At 38.0% G+C, this 24,156-nt stretch overlaps 1 protein-coding gene across 1 annotated transcript in view; it reads left to right on the top strand.

The window, feature by feature from the left end:
* Nucleotides 1–1,691: 1,691 nt before the first annotated feature.
* Nucleotides 1,692–24,156, top strand: part of Ccdc15 (coiled-coil domain containing 15) — a 68,927-nt gene continuing 46,462 nt past the window's right edge. Inside the window, exons 1-5 of the mRNA XM_029481503.1 lie at nucleotides 1,692–2,031; nucleotides 2,142–2,327; nucleotides 6,485–6,634; nucleotides 7,898–8,089; nucleotides 20,496–20,606. Of these exons, the coding sequence (XP_029337363.1) occupies nucleotides 1,999–2,031; nucleotides 2,142–2,327; nucleotides 6,485–6,634; nucleotides 7,898–8,089; nucleotides 20,496–20,606 (672 nt within the window). The 5' untranslated portion in view covers nucleotides 1,692–1,998. The remainder of the gene's footprint in view (nucleotides 2,032–2,141; nucleotides 2,328–6,484; nucleotides 6,635–7,897; nucleotides 8,090–20,495; nucleotides 20,607–24,156) is intronic.

The following is a 24,156-nucleotide window of genomic DNA, read 5'->3' as shown; positions in this document are numbered from 1 at the left end:
TCTCAACACATTATAGGACTCAACATGCTCTATGTGACTTGGCATGCTCATCTCCATTCTACCCCCTTCATCCTGTTCTAATCAGCCTCCTTCATTTCTCCCAGTCAGTCAGTGCTCCCACATTAATGCTCATTCTCTACCCAGAAGACAGTGTGTGTGTTGTATGTGGGGGGTATATAGGTGCCTAGGGAGGCTAAAAGAGGACACTGGATCCATGTAGCTGGAGTTACAGGAGAGTGTGAGCCCATGAGTGCTGGCATATGAACTTTAGTCCTCTGGAAGAGCAGGAAGCAGTCTTAATTAACCATCTCTCCAGCTCCTACCTGGAATCATCCTATACCTGGGTATGATGTTTTGTGACTGTTATTCCAGCCCTTGGGATGCTGAGGCAGGAGGAACCTGAACTACCTAGGAGATCCCATTAAAAGCTGTGAAACAATCAACTATATACCTAAAACCCTCCCTTGAAGAGTATAAAGGCTTGTTCTATGATCATATATAGTCTCTGTTTAAAAGTAGTCTAGTTTAAAAAAAGTTGGCAGGGTATATAGTTCTTGACTAGCATGTATGAAGCCCTGGGCTTAACTTCCAGTACTGAGTAAAATGAAATACAAACAAAACACAAAGATCAACTTCAATTGCCCTAGTGATGTCTTCTCTGGAAATGTCCTATCAATCAATGTCAGTGTAAATTATCCAGTGGATTTTAAATTCTCCAAACAAAGGGATCTTTGTTCACTGGGAGTATCTGGAGTACCCAGAAAACATACTGATATATAAAATGCTTGCAATAATGTATGTTGAAGTAAAGCAGGGTGACACTTGTCTGTAACAGCAGCCATTGGGAAGGCTAGGGCAGGAGGATTGCAAGTTCGAGGCCTGGGCTACATAGTGAGTTCAAGTCCAGCATGGGCAACTTAGTGAGACCCTAACTTAAAAGCAAAATTATTAAGTGCTACTAAGCTGCACTTGCCTAGAATGCCAGAGGCCCTTGGTTCAACCCCCAGCACACATATACACCTTGGTATGTCTTTTGGGTTTAATGAAATATCCCAAGCAGTGTTTGGAGTAGAGATGGAGACCATTTAATGAGTTGTGATGGTCACACACAAGAACATGTCAAAGGTAATCACGAAATAGCGTTGTAAACCTTAGGGGCTGCATAAAAGCGCAGTCTGCTTGATTGTTGGCTTGGTTTGCTTCTCAAGGACCCACTGGCAACATATTCTAGCCTAGTGGTTCTCAACCTTCCTAATACTGCGACTCTTTAATACAGTTCCTTACGTTGTGGTGACCTACAACCATAAAATTTGGGTGCGACTTCATAACTGTAATTTTGCTCCTGCTAAGAACTGTAATGTAAAATATCTCATTGCAGGATATCTGATATGCGACCCCCAGAGAGGTAGCGACCCTCAGGTTGAGACCTGCTGTGCTTTTTCCCGAGATTTCCTCAGCGGTGAACGCTTACTCGCCTGTTCATCAAGTCAGACCTCTCACTTTGAGATTTGAGAAGACTACAGCGCCAGCGTCCACAGAGAGGCCGAGGCTAAGCTCACTGCGGTATTCAACAACCCGCTCTAGCCCTCCCCAACCAAAGGGCAGGAAGCGGAAGTGACGTAATCCCGCGCTCGGATTCCTGCCTCCCCAGCCCAGGACGGGTGACGAATGCGGAAGAGGCAGGGCAGGCGTGGGTCCCGGGGTGGCAGTTTGCTGTTTGTCCTTTGCATAGCAGCCCGCGGAGTTTGAGTCTGTGTGCGAGACGGTCCGGAACGCGGCACGCCCCAGGCTTCACAGGTCTCCCATCCAACTGTTGGAGTCTCACAGGACCCCGCTTTCCTGCCCGGGCTTCAGACGCCCCCCACCTCCTGTGCCCAGGCTTCTTAGGACCCCCGGCTCCGGCCCGGGCCTTAGACTCCCCTCCAGCCCCCTGCCGTGAGCCGGCGCTTTTCCACCGGCGGTCATCTCAGACTCAAGCCCTGCCCTTAGCGCCCGCACATGATCACCTCTGGGCAGGCTTTTATCTCCCAAGTGAATTCTTGTTTTTTCGTCCTCTCATCTCCGTTCCTTCTACAAAGTAATTTTTACGCCTTTCCCCCTCGTCTTAAGCCTTGTCCCTCTTTCTCTTTTCTTCTAACCAGAAGTCAATGCCAGGAGGTATGGCGCCCCTCAAGAAGCCTCGGAATCCCACAAAATTGCCCCTGGCTTTAAATCCCACGAAGAGCAAGGACGTTTTGGCAGTGCTGGCTGAGAGGAACCAGGCCATAGTACCAGTTGGGGCTTGGGTGGAACCTGCCTCACCAAATTGGTCGGGAATTCCAGCACATGTGAGTGTCAGTTGACCAGGTTACTGTGATCGCTGCCAGCCTTTTTTATTAGCCTTCTCTAAATTTTTGGTGCTTAAAGATGAACAGCTGGAGGAGGATGCTGTTTCCATTCTGATACAGATTATATTCTTGCGTCAAAATTATACAACAATATGTATTTTCCAAAACTTGCTTCATCTGTGGTTGACACAATCAAATATTAACTTAGTTCTTACTACATACCAGCAAGTAGCTAGTTTACTTCACAAACATGGTTGTTTGCTGTGAATGGCATAGGTACTGTGTACAATTTCCCGACACTGTAACATAAGAAGAATGACAGTTGGTCACTCTTCAAATGTTAAGTAGTTCCTCAGAGTTTATAAGTTTTTAAATGGAGATACAGACAAAATGAAAATAAGAAAATAAAAGAAAGAGGTTAATCCTGATAGACTCTGAGGAAGTTGTAAATTCCACGGGGACAAGGAACTTCCTGTTTATTCTTGTTTTGGGGTAAAGTAGGTCCTTAGGATGTAGTTGTTGAACGAATGAGGAACTATGGTCGTTGTCTGTGAAGGAATAGAAATGCTGTACACTCAGGGTAGAAGCATTTCAGATGAAGAAATGCCCTTTAAAAAGTTTACACATGTAAATATTTGATTCTCTTGCTAACAAATGAGAGTGGTTTTGCTAGGTTTTTGTTTTGGCTTTATTTAGTATTTTTTTTCTTTCTTTTTAAAAAAGACTTATTATTTGTAAGTACACTGTGGCTGTCTTAGACCAGAAGAGGGCATCAGATCTCATTGCAGATGGTTGTGAGCCACCATGTGGTTGCTGGGACTTGAACTCAGGACCTTCAGGAAGAGCAGTCAGTGCTCTTAATCACTAAGCCATCTCTCCAGCCCACAGTTGTTTAGTATTTCAACAAACTGTTCCTTAGCTTTTTCTTCAAATTTTATTGTGCATAGGGAGCAAGTCATGTTCCACACCCCTTGTTTTTAAAATTAAATAATATTGCCTAATGTACATAGTAATACATAGTATTTGTGGAATGTAGGAAATATACAATGTTCTTAGAATATACAAGGTACTTAACATGGGTGATTTTAGAGGAGAAACAAGACATTTAAATATTAATTAAGGATCTTGACAGTAGCTTACAGGTAAAAATACCTGTGTGCAACCCTGATGAACCTGGAATGAAGCCGCAGAGATAAGAGAGACCCTGTGTAGCTGGTCTCTGCTACTTTGTGGGTCCTTCTTTCTTTCACCCTTCTCCATCCCTTCTTTTCTAACCTTTCAACCCCCTGACACTAGATAACAACAACAAGGAAAAGGATAGGGGAGAAAGGAAAGAGACCCCTGAGTTAAGTCAGGAGTTAGAAGGGGGCAGCGTTATTGCTAGACTACTTTGTGCTGATTGGAGTTCCTTGTGGCAAGTTTGATCTTTTGTCATCAGGATATCTAATTGCTTCTTGTCTCTTCTTTGAACACAACTACCTAACAAACCCTAAACAACAACCAACTAACCAACGACCCAGAATGCCTCTCAGGGCCCTAGCATTTGTATACCATACCCTCTGAAAAGTCCTCAGAATTCCAAATGTCACACAATTGTAGAAACTATCTGCAGCTGGCAAAATCATGTCCCTGCTAGACACAAGGCATATCATAGTCACCTGCTGTGGACAGTCTGAAGTAGCTCTATAATCTCTACATCTAGGATTAAAATGAAATCACATTCTCATAATATTTGTGTGGTTTTTTTAAAAGAAATAAAAACTCCAAAATGTCACTATAACTGTGCCTCAAAACCAGGTGGAGGGAGAGAGCCAACTCCTGAAAAGTCTTCTAATGAACACATGAGATCATACCATCAAATGTACTCATTTGTACATACATGTATGCAGTGTACACACAAACACCACCCCCCCACACACACACTAAATTTTAAAAATGTTGAGCTAGAGAGATGGATGGCTCAGCAGCTAGGAGAATTGGTTCCTCTTTCATAATTCTCAGCACCCATATGGCAGCTAACAACTGTTTTTTAACTCCCAGTTCGAGAGAATCTAAAGCTTCTGGTCCCTGAGGGCACTACAGACATGTAATATATAGACAAACACCCAAGGAAAACACCCCACACATAAAAGATAAAAGTAATATTATAAAATTATAAATGGCTAGAATGGTACATGCCTTTTATTCTAGCACTGGGGAGGCAACGATGGGTGGATTTCTGAATTTGAGGTCAGCTTGGTCTGTATAGGGTGTTCATTCCAAGTCAGACATAGTTAAAGACCCTGTCTCAAACGAAACAACCCCAAAACATGAACGCCCCCAATTATAAATGTTAATATGCAATATAGTAAGTTAATTTTATTTATGTTCAGTGTATATAGTTACACAGTCATTGATTTATGCCTACTTTGCTACCTTTTAAGGAAGGAACTTAAAAGTTGGACTGCATGTGATGAAGTGCTAAGAATAATATCTCTCTTAATCAAAGAAGAAAGATATGACTGGGTTGGTTGGGAAAGTTTAAAAGAATCTGGATAAGTAGATATGAGATGACTCTCCTATTACGGGGATTGAAGACAGTAAGAAATAAGGAAGTGGCTATTAGATGGTGGATTAGATCGGTTGGAGGGGAAGGTTTAGTGGAAGGATGGAGGTTGGCAGGATTTGAAGATAAGGGGAGTAGGAAACTATAGAAAGTCATGGGAAAACTTTATTCACTATTTAATATTTATAGATAAGTTCCATAAACAAGCTGTTTTGATTAGATTAATTGCTTCAAAGTTTTAAGGGTTAGGGAGAGATTAGGGTTAGGGTTAGATTGAGAGGAACAAATTAGAATAAATTAAGACAATTTAGACATGAGGCATAACATCAGAATTTCTTTAGTAATGGGGAATGGAGGAGAGGAACGCCTTGGGTGAGTGAAGTAGGAATCAGTAAATAAGAATTGGTATGAAGTTCTGTTATTACTGAAGTCAGTATACTTTAGCAAACTTTTAATTCCATCTACTTATTTGTAGTGCAGAGGTGTGAAGGTTTGTAGAAATTGGTTCTCTTCTCCCACCATGATGTGGAGCTTGGTGATAGCACTCAGCTCTTCAGGGCCTTTACCTGCTGAGCTATCTCACTGCCCCAATATATCTTTTTAAGGACTAAGACACCTTTAGAGCTAATGTCAGTAGTATCATACTGCTCAAAATCTTTTACTATAACACCCTTTTTGTTAAAAATAGTTTAAGTTCTCACATAGTCAGAATATTAAAAGTCTTGAAACACATACAAATTGTTTCCTTTTCTCCTTATAAATATTCTACAATCAGTTCCAGTCAAGCATCTGGTAGAACTCTTTATTACTAAAACATTGGGAATCCATTCTTACGTACAGCCCCAGCACTGTCAATTCAGAGATAGAGTAAATAGTTACTTCTAAGGCTTGTCTACTTTAAGGACATTCCTATTCTAAAGAAAAACTTAACATTTCAAGGTTTGTAAAAGCCTCACAGCTTCAGAAATTCATTTCTCTTTGGTAATTAAATTACTGGTAAATTAATTTGGTAAGCTAAATTATTATGAAAAAAATCACTGTGGTCTTATATATGATTTCTCTTGCATGTTAGCCCCCTCCCTTTATCTTTTGTTATATAACAAATCATATGAGAACATAGTGGCATGAAGCATGTAATACTGTGTGTCAGGAGTTTACACAGGATAATGCGGCATGTCTTACCTGCTTCAGTGTCCTGGGCCTCAGCTGAGAGGCTTAAGTAACTGGATAGTTGAGACATCTTACTGGGTCTGGATGTTAAAGTCCTTCATTCTTTGTAGACTTTTTCATGTATGTGGCCTTTGAGTTGGGGGGTTAGTATACCTGGGGGCTGGCTGGATATCTTTCCATACCATAAGGCTAATTTGGCTAGCTGTGCTTCCCTCCAACTTGGGAGTCTCAGAGTAGTCAGTTCTTTTGTGATACTGGACTCCCTAACTACACTTAGATCAGTGGTTTAGAGCTGTCATTTCCTTGCTCTTCTGGAGAGAGCAGATTTTAGAACTGAGTTTTTCTTCTTCACAATAATATGCTAACTTCTCTGCATTCATGACATTCCTCATGGGCCAAATGGATGACATTTAAGTCCACGTTCTATTTTTTTTTTTAAAAGACTTCAGCATACGCAGTTGAAGAGGAAATAAAGGAACAGCAACGAAGAAAGCAAGAGTCTCTGAGACATTTTCAGAGACAAGTCAGGCACCGGGTCAATCAGCGGGTTAAGCTGAAGAAAAAGCAACAACTTCACAAGTCTTACAAAGCAGTAAGTTCTGAAGTGAGGTGGGGTGAATGGACACGCTGTGAAACTGTAGCACGATCACTTTTTGATGCTGGTTGTTAAAATCCAAATTTCTACTGTGTATAACCAATTTTCGTGTAGAGAAACCTTTTTTTTTTTTTTTTTTTTTTTTTTTTTTTCCAACTTTTTTTTTTTCCCTTTCCCAAAAGGGAAAAAAAAAAAAAAAAAAAAAAAAAAAGGTCAGGATTTTAGGTACAGATTTAAGTTTGAATTCTATCTTTGTCACCTAACTTTGTGACCTTGGGCTAATTACTTTTCTAATTGCATAATAGTTTCCTTATTTCTAAAGTAGACAAATGTTGAGTATGGTGGCTCATCCCTATTATCTCAGTATGTGGGAGGCTAAGGCAGGAGGAGTACTATGAGTTCCAGACCTGGACTATACAGAATGAGACCCTGTGTCAAAACAGAAAAAAATCATCAACGTATACATAAGTATGATTTATGTATCTCTATGTGATATATGATATGAATATATGATACGTATATATGCATATATCATATATCACAGAGTTACATAAATATATGTATGTATATACATATATGTGTATATATGATATGTGTATTAAGGTTCTGTAGACGAACAGAACAGATAGGAAATTTATTAGAGTGACTTACAGGCTATGGTCCGATGTCTGTCTCCGATGGAGAGGCCAGGAATCCTGTAGTCATTCAATCCATGGGATTGGATATTTTTGCAGTCCCAGTCTGGTGCTAGAGTCCCAGAGGATCCTTAGAGAGCTGCTATTCTTTAGTCTGGGTTGGAATTCCAAAGAAGTTGCTTCTAATACCAGTGAGTCAGCACAGGATAGATGAGCTGGCCAGTGAGGCAAGAAACCAAAAGCTTTCTTCTTCCATATTTTTTATGTGGGCTGCCACCAGAAGGTGGCCTAGATTTAGCGTGGGTCTTCATACCTCAGATCATCCAATCAAAGAAATCTTTCACAGGTGTGCTCATCTGCTTAGCTTTTAGTTGACTCCAGAAGTAATCAAGGTGTCAGCCACAATTAGCTATCACAATATGATATGATACTTAAGTTTATAGGATTGTATAGGAACTAGGTGAGATAGCCTACTTAAATTATTATCACATGTTTGTTCCTCCGTCAGCTAAGGCCTCCTGCCCCTACTCATTTGTCCAAACTGAAAATTTTATGGCTGCTAGAAGGTATTACTTATGTTAGAATGGAGTAGCGTCTCATTATCCCTCCTTTTTCCTTTGTGTAGGCCGAAAAGGAAGGCTCTATAGCCATGCGGTATTCAGATTTGGCACATTTAACTTCTAAAAGGACAAGTGTTTTCCCTAGCAATTTGAATGCTGCTGTTGGAAGGTTTAGGTTACCCACTTCCCAGGTGCTTGGTGATGCAACAGAAGATGGAGAGAATCAGAATCAGGTGTTTCAACAACAAGCTCAAGCTGTAAGTACAGGTACATTTTATTTTCTGTTTTCATGTTTCTCTTCAGTCCTCTAATGTATAGATATAATGTATTCAGGGTATAAAATAGATATTAGGAGTTGACCTATTGACTTTTCTTTTTTTCTTGTGTGTGTGAGTGTATTGTGTGTGCATGTGTAGGCTTGAGATTCGCATCATCAATTGTCTTTCTCAGTCACTCTCTACCTTACATATTGAGGCACCGCCTCTTACTGAACTTGGTGCCCTATTCCCTATCTCTGACTCCCAGATGTGGGATTCGGCTTTTTATATAGGTTCTGGGGCATGAACTCTATCTAGTCGTCACAGGTGTACAGCCAGCTCTTACCAGCTGAGCTCTCTTCCCAAGTCAAACTACTACTGCTACTACTGCTACTACTACTGTTTCTTCTTTGCCACTTTTTATCTATTAAATGTGGGATAGTGTTTATTTTCAGTTTTCAAAAATTGTTTATTTATGGATTGAATGGCTGGTTGGTTGAAAGTGTCTTGCTGTGTAGCCTAGGCTGATGTGAAACCCACAGTCATCATCTTTATATCTCCCAAGTACTGGAGTTATAAACATGAACCATAATATATTCCTTATTTATGAATATACTTTTTACATTCATTTGTTTTTGATAAGACATTGTAGAACTGTCTAAAGAAAGGTATCAAAAACCTAGTTATAAATGTATTAGTCTTGAGTCAAAGAACATCAAATTTTCCAATTGTACTGGAATTGTGCTCTCTATATGTAATTGTCAGTTTTTTGCTATAGACAGAAATAATCTTAACTGTTGATGCCAAGGTTCAATACAGTTAAATAGTATTATTTTTTTTTGCTTCTCTTAGTTTTGTCTTTTAAACTAATTATCACAATAAATGTATCTGTACTATATGTCAGGTAATAATCTAGTAAATTCTTAACATATCCAGAATACTTAGAAAAAATTTAAGTGACCTTTTTAATGTAGCTAATACTTAAAAATTAAAGCCCTGTGAGAAGCATCATTCTTCCCATCCAGTTAGTTCCTTTTTTGGATGCCTGAGCTTTTGCTGATGTGTTGTTTACCTTTGCTTTAAGAATTGTTCTTCATTCTACTTGAAAACACATATTTAGGGATAGTGTGAAGAAAAGAAAAGTCAATGTGGAAAACAATGACCACGTGAAAACAAAAGCTGTTTTACTCCAAGTTAATGTGCTTTTTCAAGTCCTTGAATAGCTTCAGGGATTGACCTAACTAGGGCAGCAAGACAGGTATATAGGGACACATGAACAGAAAAGCTGTGATCAAGTTAAACTCTCTGAAGTTCATTCAGTGTGCTTATTATATACAGTTGAACAGTGAGGTGTGTTATTGCATACAGCTGAATTGAGGAAGCAGGGCTTATGGTATACAGGTGAACCAAGGAAGCATGTTTAGCTAATTTCAGGAGCTATCTCTGTAGGGTAACAGTTTTGGGGTCATAAATATCAGTGGGGAGCAGGAGGAAGCTATGTTAAACTTTTTTTGCATACATTATAAATATCTGCACATGGACCAGAGAAAGGATTTGCCATCCCTTGTTGAGGTTTGGTCTGTTGCTATGTATTGTGATGCTAAATACTGACCCCCAAGATCTGGTTGCTTCAGGGATGAGGAAATCCTCATGTACACCAAATGTCGCTATGTAATCTTGTTCCTTAATCTAAAACTACTGGTTAAATAAAGATACCTACAGCCTATAGCTGGGCAGAAGAGAGGTAGGTGGGGCTTTGGTTCCTGGGGCTTGGGTTCTGAGGCAGAGGCAAAGAGGAGGAGACAGGTGAAGAGAGAAGACACTATAGGTTATAGGACCATGAGAACTGGCCGTGGGGATTGGCCAATCAGAGCAAGAGCAGCCCAGATGGAACATGGCAAGTCATATCTTGGGTTTATTGACAGGAAAAGAGACAAAATAGTTTAGAGTGTTTCATATCTGCTCAGCTATAATACTGTTAAGGCTTATTATAAAGGTTTTGGGTCTTTTTTTCTGGTGACTAAATTATCTAAGGTGGGGTAGAAACCCCCAGTTAATTTTTACTACAACAATCCCTCTGAACTCATCAAGGGAAGGCTTTGCCACTAGCAAGGCATTGGAATCTGTGATAATCTGAAAGAAAATGGTCTCCAAAGGCCCATAGTGGGTGGCACTGTTGGGTGTGGTCTTGTGGGGGAAGTGGTCACTTGGGGTAGGGCTTTGAGGTTTCAAATGGTTAAGCCATGCCTAGTGTGACAGTCACTTTCTGCTGCCTGCTGATCCAGGTTAGAACTCTTCATTTACCTCTCCAGCACCATGTCTTGTCTGCATGCCACCATGCTTTCTGCCATGATGATAATTGCTAAACTTCTGAACTGTAAGCCAGCCCCCATTAAATGTTTTCCTTTATAAGAGTTAATGTGGTCATGATGTCTCTTCAGAGCAGTAGAAACTCTTAACTAAGACAGAATTTGGTAGCAGAGACTGAGGTATTGGTGATAGGCCTGCAAGACCATACTTTTGTTTGAGGAATGTGGACTTTGGATTAGAAAAGCAGTTGAATGTTTTAAGTGGAACTTAATGGGCCGTCCTCTTAGGATCGTGAAAGACAGTCATGCTGAGGATGATTTGAACTGTAGGGGCCTGGCTCAAGATGTTTCAGAGGAGAAGAATGTTAGTATGTGGCTGTCTTAGTTAGGGTTTTACTGCTATGAACAGACACCATGACCAAGGCAAGTCTTATAAAAAACAACATTTAATTGGGGCTGGCTTACAGGTCCAGAGGTTCAGTCCATTATCATCAAGGTGGGAGAGTGGCAGCATCCAGGCAAGCATGGCACAGGCAGAGCTTAGAGTTCTACATCTTTATCCAAAGGCTGCTAGTAGAGGACTGACTCCCAGGCAACAAGGGTGAAGGTCTTAAGCCACACCCACAGTGACACACCTATTCCAACCAGGTCACACCTATTCCAACAAGGCCACACCTCCAGATGGTGCCACTCCCTGGTCCAAGAATATACAAACCATCAGAGTGGCCTAGAGACTGTTTGTTTGTTTGTTTGTTTGTTTTTAATGATATTTTGGTGGTAAATATGGCTACTTTTCCCCTCATTCAACAAAATCTGCCTGAGGCTAAAGTGAAGTGTTTGGGTTATTTGCATTGCAGAGATAAGAACAGTAAAAAGTGTAGAATCTGTAATATGCTCGGTTTTGTCTACAATAAGTGATGAAGTCTCCAGTTGGTATTTTATGAAGGAAAAGAACAGAAATGAGGTGAGGTAGGAAATCAGGTTATAAAGAATCTTAGTTTATGAAGTGAAAGTCTATGAAATGAAAGTTTAAAAGTTTTTATACCTTCTCCCCTGCTTTTTTTTTTTTTTCCTGAAAAGGGCTGACTTACTAAAGGATGTTGGGTGACTTATTAATTTGGTCCTATGAACTTTTGCCCACACAGCCAGTAGTGGTTTTTATTCTTACTATTGCTATTGCACTTTTAATCCACTAGATGTCGTTGTGAAACCAGACAATGAAACTGTTGACGCATTAACTCCTTTGCTTTATCTAGGACTGATTAAATAATGGCAAACACAATTAGTTTCTGAATGTTAGTGAACATTTCCGTTTTTGTTTCTTTAAGCTGTAGAAAAATAGAATACCGGGGTTGGGTTTTTATTTTATTATTTAATATGATTGGGTCTTTTACCTGTATGTATATGTCTATGCATTATGTGTGTACAGTGCCTGCAGAGGCCAGAAGAAGGCATTGGAGCCCCTGGAGCTGGGGTTACAGAGGGTTGTGAGCTATTGTGGGTGCTCAGACTTGAACTAGTGCCCTCTGGAAGAGCAGTCAGTGCTCCTAACTGCTGAGTTGTCTCTCCAGCCTCTGCCATTGATTAGATTTAGTTTCGTTTTGTTTAGTTTAGTTCAGTTCAGTTTGTTTTGTTCAAGACAGGGCTTCTCTTTGTAACAGCCCTGGCTGTCAAAGACACCTGCCTGCCTCTGCCTGCTTCTGCCTTGGGAGTGCCACCATGCCTGGCCAGCATTGGGTTTTAAAGCTTATCTGATGCTTAAATATTAAAGGACAAAATGTTTTGGCATCTGGACTATATGTGATAATACAAGCATCAGCTATTGTCTTAATTATCTTGCTGTTGCCTTGATAAAATACCTTGACAAAAGCAACTTAGAGAAAAGGCTTATTTTACTTTGGCTTATAGGTCAGGGCAGTAGTCCATGAGGCAGCAGGCAAGGAAGGCATGGTGGCAGGAGGAGGAGGAGGCTGGCTGTTTTCATTATGCCTGCATTCAAAAAGCAAAGTCTGTAGGAAATGCAGCTATGCTAAAACCTCAAGGTCACCTCGGTGACCTACTTCCTCCAACAAAGCTCCATCTTCTAAAGGTTTCATAACCTTCTTCCTCAAGCTAGGGATCAAATATTCAAACATGAGCTTATGTGAGACATTTGACATTCAAACCACAGGATGCAGAGGGTTATTGGAAAAGCAGGTTTGTCTAGGAGTTAATGCTAAATCTGGGTAATATGCTTAAATTTTATTAACTTAATTACACTTCCCTTAAATGGAAGGAAGGTAGGACGGGAGGAAGGAAGGAAGAAAGGCAGTTAGTTCATAGGTTAAGGCTGCTCATCCAGAGGACTCAGGTTCAATTCCCAGCATTCACATGGCAGCTCACACCTGTCTGTAATTCCAGTTCCAGAAAATCTGATGCCCTCTTCTGCCCTCTGCAGGTACTGCACACACATGGCTAACAGCCATACATGCAGGTACAATGCCCATTCACATAAAACTAAAATGAATAAATCCTAAAAAAAAAAAAAACAAAAAACAAAAATCAAAACAAAAAAACAAAACAAAAGCAAAACCACACTCAAGTGTATGAAATAAATAATTGTAATATTTTTTTAAAAGATGAAATAAAAACATTTTTAGCGGCCAGTGGCTCAGTGTAGGAAGGCACTCACTGCCAAGCCTAGTGATCTGAGTTCAATCTCAAGGACCCACATAGTGAAAGGAGAAAGTCAATTTCTGCAGATGGTCTTCTGGCCTTCATATTTCGACTGTGATTTGGTAGGGACACTTGTTTCAACAGGTAAAGGTGCTTGGCACCAGCCCAATGACCTGCATTTGTTTTCTGGGACCCATATGTTAGAAGGAGAGAACCAACTCCCACAAGTTGTCCTCAGTCCTTCAAGCATTGGCTCACATGCACACACTAAAAAAAACCAACAATAATAAATTAACTGTAGTAAAATCTTTAAAAATGTGTTTTGGCTAGTTTTTCTCTTTGTCTTACTATCCAACCTCCTTCTAATGCTTGATATCCCCTACCTATTGAATGGCCAAATGTAATTAGGAACAGAAACTAGTAGCCACAGCTCCTTTTGTTAGTACAGATATTTATCCTTACAGATTTCTATGCTATGGTTTCATTCTTGGTTGTTTCATTTAACTGAATTTTCATTCTTACCATAACACATTCATCTTTAGACTATACAGTTTAGCGCTGTTTCTTTTCAGACTATCATGGTTTGTTTTAGTTTTCTGTTTCTCATTGAAGATTTTGCTATCTTGGTTTTTAAAAATAACTTTTTAGGTAGTATATAATTAATATACTATATTAATTTCATTATGAGATTTTACGTATATTGTTATATTTTGCTCTTAATTGCTTTCTTCTACTGTATCCTCCTTCCTTTTGCTAGTCTGCCTCTCTTTTTCTCTCTCCCCACTTTTGCTCTCTCTAAAACCTAGATTCTATAGAAGTGAAAATGTGGTATTTTGTTTCTTTCCTTATTATCCTCTTGTTCTTCTCTCCTTCTTAGACCTCCTCTTCTTTCTTAATCCCCTTTCCTTTCATATTGTGTGTATGTATGTGGTGCTCACATGCACATGTGCGTGCACAAATTTTGTGTGTACATAGATTTTGTATATAAGAGAAAATGTGATAATGCATTTGTTTGAGTCTTGTTTCATTTGGCATGGTGATCTCCAGTTCCACCCACGTGCAAATGGCATTTCATTCCTTTTTATGAATTCCTTTTTATACAATTCCAATGTGTATATCTATTATGTATTTTCTTCATTCATTGATAAATGCTTATTAGGCAGGCCTTCTATCCTGGCTACTGTAAATAGTGTGCAGTAATAAAACGGCTGTGTCACTCTCTGTGACATACTGACTTGGTTTCCTTTGGGTGTATTCACGGAAATGCTGTTGCTAGATCACTGTTAGTTCTATTTTTAGTTTTTGAGATACTTCCAACTTATATTTCCATAGTGGTTGCAGTTTATGTTCTACCAAAAATATAATGGCGCTTCCCTCTTACATCTTTGCCAGCATTCTGAGTGGGTTTAGATGGAATCTCAGAGCAGTTTTTCTTTTTTTAAAGTGCATTTTCATGATACCTAAGACTTTTGAGCATTTGAAAAGATACTTCCTGCCATTTGTATTTTTTGTTTTGAGAACTGTCTGAAGTTCATTTGTCCTTTTATTTATTTACACAAGATCCCTTATTGTAGGGTGTAACTTTTTCAGTTATTTATAGATTCCAGGTAGCAATCCTCTGCCAGGTGAGTAGCCAGCTGATGGCTTCTTATGCTATATAGAAGTTTTTTTAGTATCATGCAGTCCCATTTGTCAATTAATTCTTAGAAGTATTTTCTGTGCTATTGGACTGCTTTTAAAAAGTTCTTTAAAACCTTGAAGTGTTTCCTGTGGTTTCTTCTAACAGTTGAATTTTAGGTCTCATATAAAGATCTTATATTTGATCCATTTTATTTATTTATTTATTTATTTAGATGCAGGAATGTCATGGATTTAGTTTCATTCTTTTACATCCTATGTTGTCTCTATTCCCTCAGTATGCCACCAGATTTCTATTCTTTTTTTTTTTTTAAGATTTATTTATTATTATACATAAGTTCACTGTAGCTGACTTCAGACACATGAGAAGAGGGTGTCAGATCTCATAATGGGTGGTTGCTGGGATTTGAACTCAGGACCTTCGGAAGAGCAATCAGTGCCCTTACCCATTGAGCTATCTCACCAGCCCCAGATTTCTATTCTTTATCTTTCCTGGAAATAATTGCTTTTGTAGTTAAGATTTTTTTATTTACTTGGTTATGTATGTCTATGTGTGGGTTCAAGGAGGCTAGAAAAGGACATCAGATCCTCTGGAGCCAGAGTTAAAGGCAGTTGTGAGCCAGCCACCTGATGTGAGTGCTCAGAACTAAACTCAGGTCCTATGAAAGAGAAAACATCACTCTTAGTCATTTAGCCATCTCTCTAGCCCTTTAGATACTTAAATGATGTGAAATAAGTTTTAAATTATCTGTAAGGTCCTGTCTCGTTTTTCTATATCTGTGCTAAGATACCATGATCAAGGCAACTTAGAGAAGAAGTCATTTGTTGGGGCTTATAGTTCCAGAGGTGACTCCATGACCATCATGGTGGGGAGCATGGCAGCAGGCAAGCAGTCAGGGAGAAGAGGTAGAGAGGAGAGTTCTAACTAGGAGTGGTTTGGGCTTTCTAATCCTCAAAGTCCACCCCAAATGGCATGCCTCCTTCAAGACCACACCTCCTACCCCTTCTCAACCAATTCCATCAACTTGACACCAAGCATTCAACTATATTTGCCTGTGGGGACCATTTTTATTCAAACCACCACAGGTACCATTCAGGTAATTCAGGCTAACCCAAGCAAGAGAAGAGTTTGCATCAATAATATACACAGTTGGTACTGAAGAGATTGCACATTGGTCCTACATAGCCAGTATCAAGTTTACTATGTGAGACCTTACATCAAACTCACTCCCCTACACACACACACACACACACACACACACACACACACACACACACACACAAATCAGTATAATTTGCATTATACTTAAATAAGTACAACTTTGGCTAGCTATTATGGTATTGCACATATCTTAAATTGATAATGAGTTCCATAGCAACAAAGTAGGGAAGCATTTTATAAATATCAATCCCTATCTATGACCTACATAGTACTATTAGTTTTAGTTCAGTTATGTATAAATTCTTGTCTTTCCAATGGGCAGAATTACATGAACAAATTAAAAGAGCTAAAAAATATATTAAATATTATTAAATTTTACTCTGTATACTTGCTGACTGTTTTAAATTTGTTTTGTAATATAATAATACTGGTCTAAATTTTGACATTTAAATCAACATTTGTTTATATACTATAATTTTTTTATTTCATCAGGCGAAAGTCTTTTTGCTAGTAAAATTGTTTTTGAGCATAATAGACTTTTCTGTTGTTATATGTAAAAGACACTGTAACACGACCTGTATTGCTTGATATTCAGCTATTTAGCCACTGTTTCAAGCAGCTAAGGCTGGGCAGGAGGCTGTCAACCTTTAGTAGAGCCTGTGAAATACTTGTTTTCCGCAGAAGGCGCTAGAAATGGCCCTTTATCACAAAGGACACTGCCTTTTAAGAGTAGGTGTGAGTGAATGTTTGTTGACTGATGATTCTATTGGATGGAAGAAAACCTAGGCTTGTATTCTCTAGGATATGCCTAAGGTCTGAAATGAAATAGTATGTGTGTGTAGTGTGTACACAGATAAAAGAATAAGGTGTATGTAATACCCGTATTTTAAAAACAGAAATACTCTGCCCATTTCACCCTCCTCAAAAGTAACTATTTCTTTTCTTTTTTTTTTTTTAAGTTTTATATTTTGGTAGCAACATTCATGTTTCTAAATTATAAGCTGCTCTGTGAGAAAACGTTTAGCTGGGGAGATTCGACACACAGGCTACTCACCCTCATCCTAGTTAGCTTGTTTGAGTCTCTGGTCACTTCTGTGCATCTCAGCTTTGGTCAGAAGTAGATGCTCAGACTTGATAGCTTACTTTGGGAGAGGCCTAGTGAATCTGGTCAGTTCAGCTATTTTGAGTTGTTTAGCATCCTGTTTAAAGACTTCCCTGCAGGATGGGGACCGAATATTTCAATCTCAGAGGAAACTGTTAACACACAGAAGCATATGGTAGAGAGTGTTGTTGATGTCCCATTAGGAAAGCTGAGGATTTGGCTCTCTTTTCTTTCCCTCTTGCCATTACAAATGTACCTTTCTATCCTATAACCTCTCTTTATAATATTACTATATTATGATTTTGCTTAGCTGAACTGGGCGGGTGGTAGCTGCAACTCCTTTTTTAATCTGGAGTTATATTCATTCTTTTTTATTTGCTAGGTTTTCTGTACAGTTTTGAATTTTTCATTTCCACTAGGGAATTGTTTGTTTTTTTAAAAATAACTATCTAATTTATGATGGTGTGTATGCTGGGAAGTGAGGTTCATGGAGGCCAGAAGAAGGGGTCAGATCCATTGGAGCTAAAATTAAGGCAGTTGTAAGTTGCTCCACTTGGGGGGCCGGGACTAAACTCAGGCCCTTTGGAAGAATAATATGTGCTCTAAGAGCAGCTGAGCCATTTCAGGATTCTACTTGTTTGTTTTGAGGCAGTGTTACTACATAACTGAGGCTTTGCTGGAATTTACTACTTAGCAGAGGCTGGCCTTGAGATGGCAGCAATCCTGTTGCTGGAATCTCCCAGGTGTTGGGATTGCAAGCATGAATGCCACTACAATCAGCTCCATCTAACAAGTTTAAGTCTTGACTAATCATTTAGTCCAAGTCTGTTACTAATAAGTAATAGCTGGTAAAAGAATGAGTTTGTATAAAAAAGATAATTTTAAAGTTTGTATTTTGAATATATTTTTTAACATATTCATATAAATGTACACATAGTAATTACCAATATTTTGCAATACAAGTGTTCCTTTATATTAGTTTCTTTTCATTGTTAAGTAATTTTATACTAGTAATAGCTATTTTCTGTGTTTTGTGTTATGTACATCCAGATTACCCAACTTAAGTGGCTTCAAGTATCAGAGATGTATTTGTTCAGGGTTCTAGATGCTAGATATCTAAACTTGATCTTAATCAAGGTAGCAGCAGAGCTACACACCTACAGATTTTAGAAGAAAATATGTTCCTTAACTTTTCCAGCTTTTGGTGTTTATCTACTGCCATGCCTTTTCTTGTATCAACCTTTGTCTACATCTTCACATTATTTCCTCCTTGATAAATCTCCCTCTAATGTTTTTTTACAAGGACACTTGTGATGTCAGTTAGTGCCCATGGGGATAATATGAGATTGTTTCCATATATTAGTGTTCTTAACCATATCTGCAAGGGCTCTTTTTGCCTTAGAAAGTGTCATTTGGAGGGCTGGTGAGATGGCTCAGCAGTTAAGAGTACCGACTGCTCTTCCAGAGGTCATGAGTTCAAATCCCAGCAACCACATTGTGGCTCACAACTATCTGTAATGAGAAACAAATAAAGAACCCATGGGCCTGAGTGAGTGGGGACCGGAGCAAAAGGAAGAAAGGGAAGGAGGAAAAAGAGAGAAAAAAGGTGTCATTTAGAGTTCCAGGGATTGGGGTGTAGTATTTCGGATGCCCAGTATTCAGACTGTTAAAATGTCATTGAAAAGGCTTTCACAAGGTTGAAGTTTGGCAAAGTGTTAGAGTAATGAAAGAGAAACAGAACCTGGTGCTTTTTCTGGCTGCTAGACCAGTTGAAAAACCTGCTTATGACTCAGACTTTAAAACAAATTAGTAATTGATGGGAAATGAAGATTCTAAACACCTGTTTTTAGATGCTTTACAACAGACTACAACAGACATTTGGAATCCTTGGCCTAGTAATCCATTGGGTCATTGAAACTTATTTTACTTGACAGTAAATAATGCAGCACATGGCTCACTCTATGTTGTTTAACTCCAACTGCACAGAACGTATGTTTGCATTGTGAATGACTGTCTTGATTTCTGTAGCCACTCTGCACTTGATTCAGAAGTCTTCCTTTTGGTGGACTAAAGAGTGATGTTTCAAAATGTTTTATCTGGCTAGAAGTGTACCTCTAGAAGCAAGGACTAAGGAGAGAAGATTACTATGGAACGTAGGTCTGGTAGTAAGAGTGTTTTTTGTTTTTATCATTAGATCATTATTAGTAAAAATTATGTAGTACTGATTATTATATTGGTAAGTCACAGTTTTCTTCAAGGAAGATCTGATACCAGTGGCATTTTTGTAATGAGTGTGTTAGAAGTATTCCTAGCCTTGCTATATATAATTCCTTTAACTAGTGTGGAAATGTTTGCCCTTTACCCGATGCCTTACTTATCCCAAAATAAAAAGATACATAGGTTTCTTTTTTTTCTAAGTGAACATTTTTTGAAGATTTGAGAGAGATAAAATAGGGTGTGCGATTGTAAAATAAAATAATCATGTACTAAAATCACTAGAATAAGGAGTAAATATAAAACTATTTGATGGTCACATGTCAGTTATTTCTTAGAATAACTGAAACAAACTGGTTCTTTAATATACATGTGCATTCTACATTAACTTAATGTGACAGTTAGCTTTCATTGTCAACTTGACACAATCTAGAATCACCCAGGGAGAGAGTTTCAGTGAGGGAATATCTGCATTGGGTTGGCCTGTGCTCATGTCTGTGGAGGGTGTTTCAATTAAGTTCATTGATGTGGAAAAGCCCACTGAGGGTAGCACCATTCCCTAGGGAAGGGGTTCTGAACTATAACAAGAAAGGAGAAATCAAATTGATTACAAGCTAGGAATCAAGTGAACATGTATGCATTCATTTCTTTCTGTTCCTGGCTATAATGTGACTAGCTCTTTGAATTTCCTGCCTTGGTTTTCCTACAATGATGGACTATAGCCTGGAGTTGTAAGATGAAATAAACCACTATTCCCACCTCCACCTCAATCCCTGAGTTGCCTTTGTCAGGGTATTTTTATCCCAGCAACAGAAGAAATGATATTTAGGATATTTTAGAAAGTTTTTGGATGAAAAGGAAATCTGAGAAAAGGCTAGTGTTAGTTTAAAGTGAGGTAGGAATAGAAAAGATTCATGTAAATAAGGAAATAAGAGTTTTAGGGAAACTAGGTATGGAGTCTTATAGAAAGGAGTAATAAAAACATTAATGCAAGATGAATAAAGGTAAGGAATGTACTTGCTCAATAATTTCTAAGTATATTTAGATAGTTGGCATTTTATGTATAAAAGATATATATAATTTAAAATAGATTTGATTAATAAACCTTAAATCAAGTCATAAAGTTACCAAGTTTTACCTTAGAATATTGGCAGCAATATTCTAAAGCACTGTCAGTAGATTAAAGTCTCCTTTGTGAGTAATCCTCTTGTCCTAAGTCTGGCATCTTTTAATAATAGAGACCTGATTTCCTGTTGGAACAGCAGTGCGTTTGCTATTACGACTTTAACCTGTTTTTGTTTTCTTTTTTCCACCTTTCCCTGGCAGCTTAGTCAAACTATGAAACAGGCACGTCACCAGCTGGCATCCTTTAAAACTGTGAGTGAAAAAAAGACATCAGTACTTCCAAATGGTGGAAGGAAAAGTCCCACCCAAGAGGTATATTAATTTCCAATATGCTGTTCTAAAAAAATATGTGAAAGTATAGTTAGCAATTTATTTTTGTATCAACATAATTTAGAAATTCAAAATAATTGTAAGTAATCTTTAATATCCCTTAATCGGGAATGCTTGAATCTAAATACAGCCATTCTTTTAAAAAAAATTATGTTTGAATAGTACCTGAAAATTAGGGAAAACTTTTACCTGAAAAAAGTATGATATACAATTTCATACTCTATAGTGTTAATTTTAAAAATATATGTGTTTATTTAACAAATGTTGGTACTATGTTGGTGAAAATAAAGATAGAGATCTATCAGGGGACTTCTCTACTAGTATGGAAGTATGTATTAAATAAGTAAATAACCAGAATCTGAGATGAGAAGTTGTGTGTGATAAGGAAAAATGAGACAGGGTGAGAATGTTGAGTACAGACAAACATTTGGATAGAAATGGTACAGGACGTTAGTACTGGTCTTCCTTTCCTTCCTTGAACTTGCTGAGAATCAAATCCAGGGCCTCATATTTTTGTATAATATTATAGATGATTTTTTTCCTTCTGTCTTTTTATTTCATAATATATATGTGTTTTACTTTCTAATAAGGAAATAGTAAATTCTATTTTTGTTTGTTTTTCAAGACAGGGTTTCTCTATATAACCTTGGCTCTCTTGGAACTAACTTTGTAGATTAGGCTGGGCTCACAAAGATCCCCCTGCCTCTGCCTCCCGAGTGTTGGGATTAAAGGTGTGCACCACCACTACCCAGTGTGAGTACTATTTTTAATAAAGGAATTTAATTCTACACTTAAGTTTAGAATGAAGAATTAGAAACTAAGTGTAGATCTAGGCTTAAAAGTATATTTAGGCTTATACTTGTAAAATGACATTGTTTGGATGTCCTACTTATTTCAGATTTTACTAGGTGGATGCTCAATTTGTGTGTTTTCATGTGTTTGCTCATTAACTTTGAAGTTTTGGTGGCAGCATGTAGTAAAGTAGACACTTAGGCTTTTTAGTGTATTACACCATAATACACTAAAAATTCTTGCCCAGTTTCAGTGCCTACTTGGCATATGGCATGGACCATACACATTGTGTGTTGCTTAACTACAGCAATACATTCAGGGAAATGTGTTGCTAGTCGATTTCCTTACTGTGTAAACTCATAGCGCATATGTATACAAACTAAAGGTTATAACATAATTCATTAGGTGATAGTCTTATGGGACCCCATATGTTGTAACATAGGTGGGTTTTTCTTTAAGTATTACAACATGGCCGTCAAAGATATCTGTCCCTAAGTTTGTAATTGGCTGGGTACTAAACTATGAATATCTTCCTCTTCAGTATTAATTACAAATTTAAAAATTAAATTTAAAAAGCAAATGGGCATCTATATGCTCACATCTATATACTCATGCAGCCCATCCTAGGTATAGTCATTTGGTACCTTTTTCCTAGTATCCTGTTGTAACTTTTGAAATATCTTTTATTTTGTGCCTTGTTTCTTTTTAACCCTGCCATGAATTCAGACTGTTAGAGTCACTAGCAGATTGGACACTTTCTAATATGCCAGGAAAAAGGTGTTAGTTCCTAGAGACTGATATTCTACATTGTTTGGAATATACTCAGACATTTTAATTGGTGTTTTTCCAGAGAAAATACTGTTCACATAATTAATCCTGTAGAAGAGAGAATTAATCCTGAGATAATATTCTTGTACAAACCAGTTTCATACGTCAGAGGTGCCATTTGAGTGTAATTTATTATTATGATGATGATAATGAGTTCAGGCTTGCTGCTTGTTTCTAGAGAATGCCATGTTCTTCTCCAGACTAAAGGATAGAAATAGACCCACTCCATATATCTGGGAATGATCTATGAAATTTGTGAAACTTTTTTACACTTACACTTTCATTTATATCTGACCTGTGTTCTTCCCATATGTGTGAGGCAGAAACTAGCAATCAAAAAGAACTACATTGTAACCCAGTTAAGTTCTGCAGTCATTTTTTAATTAGACTTTTGTGGCATCTATTTGTTATTGTCATTCAGAATCTGAGATACAAGTACAGCATGTTCTTGCTTGGCCCCTGTCAGTTTGCCAAGACTGAAATTAAGGTCTTCTGTAACTGTTAGTGGCTAGTAAAGCAGGTTGCCATTTCTAAAGTTTATATATTCTTCCAGTTTATTTTGTTCCACATGTTGATGTGTGATTTATTTGTATGTTTTAAGTGCAAATAATAATTTTTCCCTTTATTCTAAGCAACTGTTTATTCTAGATCATTTGTAAAGATTGAGTATCATGAGGCCATTGCTTTCTTTAGACCATTTATATATAGATTGGCTTGTTTTACCTCCCAAGAAAGCCCTTTTTAGAAAACCAGCATATATCAAGATAAATAAATAAACAGAAGAGGAAATCCCCCTCCATGAGGTCCATGTAGGCACTGTAATTACAATGTATTACCAGAACTTTTTAGAAAATCAGGTAGGGAAATGTAGATATAGATACTTATTGCCCATTTGTATCTCTTGTGAAGAAATGTCGATTGAAAAAATTGTAATTGGATCATCTTTTTTATTGTAAAGTTTTAAATGTTCCTTCTATGTTATGACTATTAGTCTATTAGAAAGTAGACAAGTGACCTTCTCCCATTTGGTATACTATCACTTCACTTTATTAGTAGTATCATTTATAGGCTGCAAATTTTAGTTTTGTGGTGTTCTAATTTATTGTTGTCTTTTGTTGTTTGAACTTATTGTGTTGTAACTCCTACCCATTGATTACCCATCATCAAGTTTTACTCCTGTGTCTTCTAAGTACAATAGACTTTTGGCTCTTACTTTTGAGGTCTGTATTCATCTTGAGTTGATTTTCATGAGAGAATTGAAGACATTGTTCATTTCATTCTTTTTTCATTTGATACCCAGTTGTCTTAATGCCATTTGTAAGAGTTGTTCTTTTCCCATTGAACTGTCCTGGTGTCACCCTTGTCAGAAGTCAGTTCACTATAAACGTGTGGATTTGTTCCTTTCCCCTCATCTTTCTGTGTGTCTGTATGATTTTCTTGTTAATTCTGTTGTCTTTTTCTGTCTTGCTTTTTTCTTTAAGCCAGCTGGCATTTTGATAGGGATCCTTTTAAGTCTGTAGATCATCCTGTAATCTGCAATGTTGGAAATGTGCCTATGGTTGGTGTGTGTGTGTGTGTGTGAATCTTTTTGTGTATATTCAATAAGGTTTGAGGATATTTCCCAGGCTGGTTTCCACTCATGAGTTCACGTTGTTACCTTCAAGTTCTGGGACTACAGATTGTCCACCAAATTCTGTAATATTGCCAAAGAACAATATGTCTTTGGCACTATGAATGTGGGATATCTTTTCATGTATTTAGATCTTTAATTTCTTTTAATTATGTTTTATAGTTTAAAGTGTACAGCCTTGTACGTTATAAACATTTAATACTATTTGAATACATTCTTCTGTTAGAAGTCTGTTAGAGGGCCGGGCGTGGTGGCGCACGCCTTTAATCCCAGCACTTGGGA

The sequence above is a fragment of the Mus caroli genome, chromosome 9, assembly GCF_900094665.2.
Source record: "Mus caroli chromosome 9, CAROLI_EIJ_v1.1, whole genome shotgun sequence".
NCBI lineage: Eukaryota > Metazoa > Chordata > Mammalia > Rodentia > Muridae > Mus > Mus caroli.
Note: the sequence above shows the minus strand (reverse complement) of the source record. Positions and strands in the feature narration are given on the sequence as shown.